Source organism: Malaclemys terrapin, chromosome 4 (assembly GCF_027887155.1).
Source record: "Malaclemys terrapin pileata isolate rMalTer1 chromosome 4, rMalTer1.hap1, whole genome shotgun sequence".
Taxonomy (NCBI): domain Eukaryota; kingdom Metazoa; phylum Chordata; order Testudines; family Emydidae; genus Malaclemys; species Malaclemys terrapin.
The window spans coordinates 116,646,305-116,658,686 of NC_071508.1; the positions used below are offsets into that span (position 1 = coordinate 116,646,305).

The 12,382-nt window shown below is 43.7% G+C and overlaps 1 protein-coding gene across 2 annotated transcripts; it reads left to right on the plus strand.

The window, feature by feature from the left end:
• The first annotated feature begins 432 nt into the window (after positions 1 to 432).
• On the plus strand, positions 433 to 12,176 carry LOC128836730 (cyclic GMP-AMP synthase-like). Of its 2 annotated transcripts, XM_054027274.1 has the most exons (8): positions 433 to 493; positions 775 to 1,132; positions 4,070 to 4,330; positions 5,666 to 5,946; positions 7,459 to 7,684; positions 9,045 to 9,299; positions 10,265 to 10,364; positions 11,203 to 12,176. In XM_054027274.1, exons 2-8 carry the CDS (start codon positions 841 to 843, stop codon positions 11,546 to 11,548), a joined length of 1,761 nt encoding a protein of 586 aa, XP_053883249.1. In that variant the 5' UTR covers positions 433 to 493; positions 775 to 840; the 3' UTR covers positions 11,549 to 12,176. The 2 variants fall into 2 exon arrangements, with proteins under 2 accessions (XP_053883249.1, XP_053883250.1); XM_054027275.1 differs by lacking the exon at positions 9,045 to 9,299.
• The last annotated feature ends 206 nt before the right edge of the window (positions 12,177 to 12,382 follow it).

Sequence of the window (12,382 nt, forward strand, 5' to 3'; positions counted from 1 at the left end):
TCCACAGCCACTTCTGCAGCCATAGCATCATGGATGAGGGAGATGATGATGATGATCATAATAAACAACTTAGCACTTAATAGTGCTTTACATTGCCAAAGTGTTGCATACATAATGCATTAACCAATTAATCCTCAACATCCTGAGAGATATTTTCATCCCCATTTTCTACATACAGGAGACCAAGCCTAGCTCAAGCGATATGATATCACAGCAGCCTCCTGCTTCTTCTTCCCACAACTCTGTGCCAAGTAAATATCCCTGGGCACTTTCGTTTCTTACTCAAGCCTCATGAAAGATCTGGGAAATGGCATTAGCTTGGGGGTGTGGCCTGGAGAGATGGCGTGAGAGGGAGGGAAGTGGAAAGATACTGTGTCTTTATGCTGTAAACTGTTGACATAATATCACTTCAAGGAAGAAAAAAGCAGATACCTGAGACTGCGAGACTCTTCAGTTCCAGACCCAGCTATTTTCCAAAAGCACTGACCAGAAGGTAACGATGAGGCATGCAGGGTGAGTAGTGTGAATGGGTATAAATGGTTGGTCACAAACGTTTTATTCCTTGCTGCTCTTACCCTCAAGGGAACATGGAGAGTATAGGGAGACAAGAGAAAAAAAACCTCCTGAAGGGAACACATAGGGAGGGTGTGTGTGTGTGTGTGTGTGTGCGTGTGTAGGGGGAATTGTGGGGAAAGCAAGAGACACCATGGTGTGTCTGGAACTGAGATTTGCTTTTTAAAAGGAGTAATAATCATGGAATGTATTTTATCCAAGGAAAAAGCTGCAATCAGAATTAACGCTGGAGAAGTTATTTGAAAACTTTTGGGGACCACACTTAAAATGTCTAAACCAATTCCTTCTGCAAGAACCAAGCAGGGAGAAGTTCCTCAGAGAAAAGCTGGGGAGAGTAGAGGCAGAAACTCAAAGGCTGATGAAGGGACAGAAAGCCCAGGAGTTATGGATGCTCAGTCTGTGTCACAAGCAGCAGAATTTGCAGTCACCACATCTGGAAGCAAGTTGAGGGCACCAGAGGCTCCAAGTAATCAAGACTCAGAGTGCTCACAGCAGCCCTCAAAGACTTGTCTACAGCTGAGCAGGGCTGGTTCTGCAAAACCAACAGATGAATCTGGAGGTTAGTGCATCTCATTTCATCTGGATGCTTGTTGTTAAAGCTCATTTAGAAATGCTGCAGGATATTGGGGGAGAGTGTGGTGGATGGGTGGGCACAGCCCGATGGGGGGAGACAGCTGCAGCAGTTGGGGATCAATGATGTGACAATGTCTTTTCTTCCCTCCCGTATGTTCTGTACTATACAGAGACAATAATTCAAGGCCATATTATTACTACAAAGATTTGGATTTTCTAGCTGTTGTTACTATGGGTTCCTGCAAACTCTTACCCATGCAAGTACAGCAGACCCTCGCTATAATGGCCTGCAGAATAGGCTTGGGCTATAGTTAGGACCCTACCAAATTCACGGTCCATTTTGGTCAATTTCACAGTCATAGGATTTTTAAAATAGTAAATTTCATGATTTCAGTTATTTAAATCTGAAATTTCACAGTGTTGTAATTGTAGGGGTCCTGACCCAAAAAGGAGTTGTGGGGGGGGGGTCACAAGGTTATTGTAGGAGGGGTTGTAGTACTGCTACCCTTACTTAGGGTTGCCAACTTTCTACTCGCACAAAACCGAACACCCTTGCCCCACCCCTCCTCTGAGGCCACTCCCCTCCTCTGAGGCCCCGCCTCTTCTCAAAGGCCTCACTACTGCTCACTTCCATCCCCCCTCCCTCTCCCCGCCCTCACTCACTCACCCACTCATTTTCACCGGGCTGGTGCAGGGGGTTGGGGTGCAGGAGGGGGTGAGGGCTCTGGCTGGAGATGCGGGCTCTTAGGTGGTGCTGGGGATGAGGGACTTGGGGTGCATGAGGGTGCTCTGGGCTGGGACCGAGGGGTTCATAGGGCAGGAGGAGGATCAAGGCTGGGGCACAGGAGAGGGTCAGGGGTGCAGGCTCTCGTTGGTGCTTACCTCTGGCAGCTCCTGGAAGGCCAGCGCTTGGGGTGGGAGCAGCGTGTGGAGCCCCCTGTATGCCCCTACGCGTAGGAGCCAGAGGGAGGACATGCTGCTGCCTTAGCCCCACTGCGTCACCAACCAGACTTTTAATGTCCTGGTCAGTGGTGCTGACCGGAGCTGCCAGGGTCCCTTTTCAACCGGGCATAAACTGGACACCTGGCAACCGTACCTGTACATCTGTGCTGCTGCTGGTGGTGGCACTTCCTTCAGACAGTGGCAGCTGCTTGCCTGGAGCCCAGCTCTGCAGGCATAGCCACTGCCAGCAGCAGCATGGAAATAAGGATGGCATGGTATGGTATTGCCAACCTTACTTATAGGCTGCTGCCTTCAGAGCTGAGCGCCTGGCCAACAGCTGCCTCTCTCTGGCTGCCGAGCTCTGAAGGCAGCGCAGAAGTAAGGGTAGTAATACCGCAACCCCCCTAAAATAACCTTGTAATCTCCCCTGCAACTCCCTTTTGGGCGGGACCCCAAATTAGAGAAACACTGGTCTCCTCCCATGAAATCTGTATAGTACAGGGTAAAAGCATGCAAAAGACCAGATGTCATGTGGGGAGACCAGGTCCGTGACATGTTTTTCATGGCCATGAATTTGGTAGAGCCCTAGCTATATTGAATGTGATCCCTGGATCCCACCTCCAGCCCTGCCTGCTGTGGTAAGGGGATGAGATCTCCTCCAGACCTGGGGTTGCGGTGAGAGACTGAGAACTCCTCTGGGCTTGGGCCCGTGGCTGGGGCAGAGTGCTCCTCTGGCCTTGGGGTCGCAGCAGCAGGAGCCCTGTCTTCTTGCTGTGTCCCCAAGGCTGGAGGAGCATTCTGCCCCAGCCACAGGCTCTCCCTCCCTGCCATTCCCCTGGGGCCGAGGAGCTCTGTAACCTCCCCAGGGGTTCGTTACAGAGAGGGTGTACTATAGTCCCATTGAAGTTAGGAGGTCTACTCATGTGAGTAAGGGACTGTAGGGTCTCTACAGACCTCAGACACTTCCCTGGACATACAGATAGGAACCAGACAATGGTAGATATTTTATTCATATCTCTTAATAATTGAGACTCTCTCTGAGAGGTGTTTGAGCTCAGACACCACATGCTGGGTCCCTGAAATCCATCTTATTTTTCTCTCCACTTCAAATAAATCCAACAAATTTAAATCTTTTTATCCAGATGGGTTTTTTTTTAATTTATTTTTTATTATTGGACCATTTTTGGTCCTGCATTTTTAACTATAGAGGGTCAAAAAATATTTGTATCTGTTTTTCTCCATGGAAATTTTTGATGAAAATGAAAAAAAGAAGAAAAAAACCAACAACCCTATCATCAGAACTTTCGATGGAACATTTTTCCACAAACCAAACCACAACAAAGCAGCAACTGACAATGTTTCCATTTAGGGTTTTTCAACAAAAATTTGAAATTTCTGTTGAAAATTTCATTTTATCAAAACACTCAATTTTCATTGAAAAACAGCTTCAATGGAAAATTTTTAACCAGCCCTATTTATAGTCCTTTCCCAACTTTTGTGCCTTCTCTCCTCACTGGTGACAGTTAAACTTCTAGAGGCTTATTATGTTTTTTCTTAAATATGTTTTAAATGGTTTTTATGTTGAGGTAATGGAACTTCATGGCGAAGCAGGTGTAAAACTCAGATGCTACTGCTGCAAGTGCACAGAGCCTGCAAATGTGAGCTATGGGCATGTCTCCAAGTGTCCATAGAGATAAACATGAAAGCCCAGCTGATCGCAGATCTGCCCCACTACTTACACGCCTCACATGGCATTAGCTAGGCTTCATTCATTAATGTTTGTAGAAAAGCCAAGCTTATTAATTATTATTGTCATTATACTGAGGAAATAGATCTGCTTTTAGCTTGATACTGCGTGAAGGATCACAGGGAAATCTGGGATGCATCTGCAATGACTTGTAACTTTCTCTATGTAAAGACAAAAGAATCGATACATGTGTTTGTTACTAGCACTAAAGCTAAGAACATGGAAATTCTTTAGGAGTCACATCTGAGGTGCCTGAAACAATGCCTGCCAAAAGCCGGAGCAAGCAAAGTAACCGGGCTCCTGAATGTGCGAAGGAAAGAAAGATTCCTCAGAGAACAGCCAGAGGAGGGAGAGGCAAAGGAGCACAGGATGAGGAGGGGATAGAAGGCTCAGAAACGGCAGCTATTCTGTCTCCATCAGCCCCAGAGCAGCTCTCTGCGCACTGCCCACGCCCCAAGCAGACTGGATCTACCCAAGGAAGGAGAGAATCTGCAGGTTGGTGCAGGCAATTGCTGGTTGGATGAGTAATCTCCACACAGTCGCACTTCGTATTTTTTCACCTAAGAAGGTGAAGCAAAACCTTTCTGTATGTGCTGTGATTATGTTATCCCTTCCTGTTGTTATTACCCTTACTGGGAGTGCCCAATCAAGGGCCATGATCCTATTGTGTTAGATGCCATACAGGCAAGTAACAAGGAGACAGCTCTTGTCCCAGAGAGCTCACTATATAGGTCTATGACAAGATGCAGCAGATTGGTGAGTCAAACAAAGAGGATGAAAAAGTAGGAGTAAAATAAGCCCCCTCTGTATAGTGGGCAGTGGTAAGCTGAGACTACTTATGATAAAAAATGGTCAAAAACTGGAAAGAAAATGTCACTGAAAATTTTCAGGTTATTTTCACTCCTCGAGTTTCAAAAAGGAGTGATTCTTTGTTTATTCAAATTTTTCCGGTGAAAAGTTATACTCAACATTCTCATTTACAAAGCTCCCCACTTTCCCTCCCTTATTCTCCCCCTCCTTTTTAAATTCATTTTACACTGGAAAGCAGGGGTTGGGGCGGAGGGGAGAAGGGAAAGCAAAAAACCCGAACACCATAAAGGCTACACTTTTCATAAAGAAGAAATCATAATTTTGGGGCATAATTTCACCTGTTATGAAAATTTCCAATTTTGAAAAAGCCTGTTTTTTAACAACCACCAACAAAGACAACTACCAAGAAACCACATCTCCCCGCCCTCCCCCCCCCCCCCCTCAAGTAACCAAGGTGCAGCACCTCCTGACAGGGAATGCCATTCAGACCAGTCTTGTTTCAGGCTGAGGTAGAGGCATCTATCATGTAAATTAATTCTAAACCGTGTCAGCAGGTTGCATATACTGAAGGGATAATGTGTGGATGATATATTTCATTACCCTAATCCTTATTTATCTACTTCAACATTTTAAAAAAAAACCAAGGAGTTCTAGTGGTAATTGACAAATGTCTGCACAATAGAAGGACATGATTATCCAAGGGGCTCGGGAGACACCCGAATACATTGGATAATCAGGAGCCATTGGTTTAGCTAGGGACCAGGGGCAGCACTACAAACTTGCTTGGAACTCTGATCTGTTCTACAGTGCAGTGAAAGCAACACTAAACCTAAGAGATCTGGGACTCAATCCTGCAAGGTGCTGGGACTTTTCTAAGGTGCTCAGTCCCCTCTACCCCCATTCAAGGCAGTGGGAGCTGAGGGTTCTCAGCATCTCAGAGAGGGTACATTTTGGAAAAGCCAGACCATATCTTGTCTTTTGGCCTTTGGTTTTTGTCCTCTCTTAAATGTTCCCTTGTAGGACACCTTGGACAACTCTATTCCAGGTCCACCTCTGCTGACCTGTGTGAGAGCTCAGAGATGGCAGCAGCTGCTCTCGCCATGCCAAGCCAAGATGTTGTTCTCCGCATTAAAAAGAGGGCAAAAGCTCTCACTCTGAAACAAGAGGAGATAAACAAGGCTGCTAGAATATTTAATGGCTTCATTAACCCATTCATTAGATACCTGAAGGAGAGTCCAGAGAGGCCCTACTTTAAGGAGGTGACCAAGTTGACCACGGGCAGCTACTATGAGTTTGTGAAAGTGAGTAACTCTCTGCTAACTGTCCTAATAGCATCATGAATTGGGATCACAATGCTGTCATTTTATCCAGCAGGACTAACACAAAGGAGAGACAGGTCTAGCATTCAGTCTGGTAATTCACTGCGTTTCGGCTGATATGGCCAGATCCTGCCCTCAGCTTTGCCCATTTATCCAAGGTTTTTCTATACTGCCTAACATTGTGGTATTTTTAATATAGCAACCTTCACCACAGCATGTTTTATATATTGTCTGTCACTGTGGTGATTTTAAGGGATTGCAAGGATATAACTGTATTTGCCCATACTTATAGCTTTCTATCCAGTTTCCTAAGAGCAAGAATCTGATACTCTTACTCACTTTGAGTAGCACTTTAAGTCTCAAGTAGTCTCTTTGATCAGTGAATAGTCAATGGGACCACTACTAGAGTAATTTATCATGGTGAGTTAGAGTAGTAGAATCTGGTCCTAAGTAGTGAATTCAGTTCACTGTCCAGATGCTTTATAGTGCTTGTGCTGTATTGTGGTCAGTTTATATTCATATTTCATTCATATTTATAAGCCTGAGGATCTAGCTCTCTATATACAGAGCTATACACACAGACAAAGAAGAATCACTTTATCTACTGCCCAAGAGCAGCCTCCTACAGGGCATAGGTGGCAGCTGTTTAACTGCCCCCAACTATATTACATAGAAATAGTGTAGAAGTGAAGAAAAGCTATATCCATAAGCACAGGGAGACTTTAGAGCTACAGTTGTAATTAGCACGATTGGGATTAGGCCAGGATATCATGTCAAATGTCCTTAACTCTTGCAAAAAGTGACATGGGACTTTTAATGACCACATTTGTTCAGGGCTGAAATGGCAAGTCTAGCAGCATGGTGACCCACATGCCACATTAAAGCAATGGTTTAGTGCTAACTTGGTGGAGAATCACTTATTGAATCACCAATATCAGCTCCTGCATTCTGGCGACCAATAGGTGGCTTAAAGCTGCCTTAGCTGGGCAGCTGAGGATTCTCTCAGTGTGAGAGACTCTTTGGCTGGTACAGAGCCAGTGTAGCCATCTCTATGCCACCCACCCCACCCTATAAGGGGGCATCTCAGAAATATGCTGGAGTAGAAGGGGTGGATGGGGATGTGGCCAGAGTTCATGGTGCTTTGGCAGTCTCCACTGGCATAACAACTCCTAGGGAGCTGTTGCAAACCAGCCTAACGTTGTGCTGCTAAATTCTGCAGGGGGCTGAACTGGCCCCTGGCAGCCCCCATGATCGGTACAGCAGAAAGGTGCTGCACCTCAGGCCAGTATTCCTTATGGATAAGTTGACCAGCACTATCTACAGCCTTCCCTGATACGTTCTGTGGAAAAGCTCAGGAAGCTAATGTGAAATAGTGGGGACAGCCCAATCTGCCACAACAGCAAATGAGCGGCCAGGATTCTGTCCTCCCTATAAGGCTGCTGCTTGCACAGTTATTCAGTTGCACCACCTCTAATGATGAAACCTTTCCTATAGATTGATCACCCAGATGAGTTTGACGTGATGCTGGCTCTGCCAGTTCGAAGCTGTATGTATACGGAAGTGGATGACTGGAATGGGCTCTACTACAAAGTTACTTTGCGGAGGCAGACCCGGAGCTTCCCCACACCTTTCCTGCTGGAGGATGGGAATACCGTGTCGCCTGTGAAAGTCCTGGAGGAATTCAGGAAACATGTCAGTCAGTTCACATTATCCTACGAAGGTAAGCAAGTGCCTTTGACTGCCAGTTTCCAGATATTCCTGATCAACCTTTTCAGCATGTGGGCTGTAAGCAACTTTGCCTGCCATTAATATTATTAAGTAGATAAAATTGTGAATGAATGTAGTAGGTATGAAAGTATGGGATGGAAAAGTACTGCCTTTAGCCATGCACTGGGTAAACTTCACTTGCAAAGCCACCTATTCCACTATCCGATGTCTAGTCAAGCAAATGTGATATTGTTTTTGATGAGAGTACCAGTTTTGTTGACAAGGGTAACTTTATTGATGTAATATGCTTACACTTCTTAAAGAATTTGATTTAGTACTTCCTGATATTCTGATTAAAATTCAGCACTATACAAAATTAATATAGCACATAATAAATCAATTAAAAACTGGCTAATTGATGGATTTCAAAAAGTTATTCTAAATGGGGAATCATCATCCAAAAAGTCGTTTTAGTGGGGTTCCCCAGGGACCTGTCATTGGCCCAATATTATTTATAAATTATTTGGAAGAAAATATAAAATCATTGCTTGTAAAATTTCCAGATGACACAAACATTGCTGGAGCAGTAAACCATGCTAAGGCCAGATCAGTTATACAGAGCAATCTCGATCACTTTGTAAGGTGGGATTCCTTGACCAACGTGCATTTTAATAAAGCCAAATGCAAGGTCATATAGACCTTGGAACAAAGAATGTAGGTTACACGTATAGGATGGAGTACTCTATCCTGGCAAGCTGTGACCCGGAAAAGGATTTAGGAATCCTGGTAGATAATCAGTTAAACGAACTCCCAGTGTGATGCTGTGGCTAAAAGGACTAATGTGATTCTTGGATGTATAAGCAGGGGAATATTGCATAGGAATAGGGAAGTAAATTCTATCATTCTATATAGTGATGTGCTCTAACAGTCTCTCGGATAAGAGCATTAAATACATTAATGAGTCGGGAGTTGAACGTAGATCTCTGGAGGTGATTAGAGAACTAAAGCACTGCACTGCATGGGCCTATTCAAGTGACACTGTGAATGCTATATGCATCCGAAGAAGTGGGCTGTAGTCCACGAAAGCTTATGCTCTAATAAATTTGTTAGTCTCTAAGGTGCCACAAGTACTCCTGTTCTTCTTTTTGCGGATACAGACTAACACGGCTGTTACTCTGAAACTGTGAATATTACAGATCTTCATCATCCTGAGGAAAGTTGTGGCTTTCATAGTCTAGAAATCCCTTGGTGGGTTTGTATAGACGTGGTGGCTGGATATTGAATTGGAGATTCTAAAATCAATCAGTTCTGCTTGATATCCTCTGTTTTTGAGCTCCACAGTCTAATTCTGTGTTTGCCTATTGGCTCCCCAGTGCCTTCCCCAGGGTGGAAAATGAAGCTAAGCAGGAAGAAACAGAACAGCCCAGCAACAACTGTTGTGATGCTAGATGACAAAGGTGGCGAGGTCGTGTCTATTGATCTTGTTCCTGCTTTGGAAATCTCACCCCCCTGGCCTGATTCATGTAGGGTAGGGCAGGATGTTGAAAAATGGCTGGGGAAGAAAACCAAGCTGAGGAATAACCCATTTTATTTTGTTGCCAAGCAGCCACGTGGGCACGATGACAAAGGTAATTTAATACCTTTCCTAACAAACTCTATCCACCTCAGCAGACTTCTCTGTTATGGTGCTGATATTGAGATAGAGTTTACAACTTTTCTGCTTATGGGAGGGATTCAATAAACTACAGAACCAAAATCTGCCCTGGAGCTGGGAGACCTGCCTGGTCCTGCTGTCCACCATAAGGTCTGGAGCCCACTCAGTCTGTGATATTTCCAAGATCTTATTTCAAAGCTAAGAAAAATGCTCTCTCTGAGTTATATCACTATGGATAAATTAGAGAGGTTCAGAGAAGAGCTAGGCGAATGATTAAAGTATTAGAAAACATGTCTTATAGCCACAGGCTCAAGGAGTTCAATCTGTTCAGCTTAACAAAGAGAAGGCTAAGGGGTGTTTCGATTAGAGTCCATAAGTACCTACATGGGGAACAAATATTTAATAATGGGCTCGCGTCAGTCTAGTTGAGAAAGGTGTAACATGGAAGGTGAAGCTAGACAAATTCAGACTGGAAATAAAGCATACATTTTTAACAGTGAAGGTAATTAACCAGTGGAACAATGTACCAAGGGTTGTAATGGATTCTCCATCACTGATCATTTTTTTTAAATCAAGGTTGGATGTTTTCTCTAAAAGATTTGCTCTAGGAATTGTTTTGGTAAAGTTCTATGGCCTGTGTTATGTAGCAGATTAGACTAGATGATCACAATGGTCCCTTCTGGCTTTGGAATCTGTGAATTTGTAAAAGGACATACAGCAAACCTTCAACACCTTTCTCCTCTCTTCACCCAGTATTTCATACACTCATTTGTTTTTTAAGAAAACAGCAATGATAATTTTAAATTATCCTTAAATACCTTTTCAGTATTTAAGTAGCTTTAATTTGAGGACCTAGATTTAGGGCAATGCCATTGATGTCTACTCACACCTGGAGAGCCTGGCAGTGTGATGACTATGTAATGTTGTTCTACATTGCAGAGGTCTGGAGAATTTCTCTCTCTCATATTGAAAAGGAGATTTTGAATAACCATGGCAACACTAAAACCTGCTGTGAATCTTATCATACCAAGTGCTGCAGGTACGTAAGTCTGGGGATCAAGGGCTAGGTCAGCTAGATGTAGAACACCTGCTCCCTTGCATTAGTACAGGTGGAATCAAAATCCAGACTGGAACAGGGCAAATAATTCATAACAAACAATTTATTCTACAAATTTTACCTCTTTTTCTGTTCATGAATTGTTCATGGACAGAGTATTATTTTCCCTGGTTTACTTGTTGTTATTTAAAATGATTTCCTGAAAAACATTATTCTGTAGCTGGTTACTGAATTGTTTACTTTGAGTATGTAGTATTCAAAATGCCCCCCCCCTTTTTTTTGGTTGGACATACAGGTGGCATAGTGTGATTTACATTCCCAAATTGGGTAAATGTTACCCTTAGATTGAAGGGTTCCACTACAAACTCTCCCAAATACAACCTAGAACTCACAAGGCCTGATTGTACTCCCATTAAAATAAATGGAAAGACTCTCATTGACTTTAATGGGAGTTGAGCTGGGCCTCGAGTCAGAGAGGATATTACACATACTTTTGCATCGTCTCTTCCCAGCAAACGTATTTCAGTCTCGCCCTCAGAATGAATGAGGAGTAATGTACTGGATGTAAGTTCTGCTCTCACTTACACCGTTGTGAATCTGAGTAGCACTGAGGTCAGTGTAACCGAGATCAGAATTTGGCCCAGTCTGTTTGAACTATAGCACAACAGAAATATCTTCAATTAGAAACTTTTAAAATGTCCAATGCTATATTCTGTAAAGCACCAGGTCCCCTGCAAGGTGCTATAATGTGGTTAATCAGGGATAACAATAAATAATCATGATTATGAATATATTTTACTTCTCCCTCTGCTATATATAGGAAAACCTGTATCCGGCTACTGAAGAGCCTTTTTAAGGACCTGAAGAAAGACTATCCCAGGCAACTAAGTCACCTGTGCTCTTACTATGCAAAGACGTCCTTTCTCCACACTCTGACACAGTGGAAAGAGGACACAGACTGGAAACCTTCTGACATTGCCTGCTGTTTTCTCAGAGTGCTGGATGACTTCATTCAGCACGTGGAAAACACCAACCTGCCCCATTTTTTTATTCCAAACTGCAACCTGTTCTATAGCTTCCCTCCAAAGGATTTGAAATTCCTGCTAGAGCGCTTACGAGAGCAGAAAGGGAATGGGTTGCAAGTATTTGCAGCTCATGAGGAATAGTTTCTTCCCAGCCATGACTTTGAGTGAGCATGATCTATTGCTATGACTGTTATGGAACCAGCTAGAATTTCTTTCTCTGTGTTTTGATGATTCAGATGCCAGACTCTGGAGCTCTTCAGCAACAATTTCCAAAAGAAGCCACTGATTTTGAGTGTTTCAGTTTTTGAGTGTCCAGTTTATGGTAATTTGGGGGTCTGATTTTCATAGGTGCTGAGCACTGGCAGCTCCCCATTAACTTCAGTTGCAGTTGTGGGTGTGCAGCATCTCTGAAAATGAGACCCAGAGAGTCCCAAATTGGGTGCTCAAATATAAAACACCAAAACCTAACGGCCACTTTTGAAAAATGCTCCTTAATCCCTCTGTGCCACATTTGCCTATTTGTGAAATTGGATAGCAATATCTACCTACCTCATAGGATGTTGAGTGGGCTGGGTTAGACAATATGTGTACAGCAATTTGAAAGTGTAAAATGCTTATAGATAAGTGCTAAGTCTAAATTCACCGATCTGGAAGTGCAAGGATAGGAAACTATTTCAGGTAATTAATCATGAGGTAGAGAATTGTCACAACTCTCCCACCCCCGAGTAACCTGGTTGCTGATAAGACAATAAATGATTTTTAAACTGTTCTGCAATAAGAGGCTGATGTTTTGTGTGTTTTACCTTCTTGGGGTGATTTGGGCTGCTATTGACATGCACAGAGTTGGTGGCAGTGTCAGTGTCAAGACAAATCATGCCAGTTTTCTTGTGTTTTTTTCTCTCTCTTTGTCTCAGTGAGAGGTTTACATCTGGGCATCTCAGGGCAGGATTCCTATTGGTGCTCATCCTGTCCCCC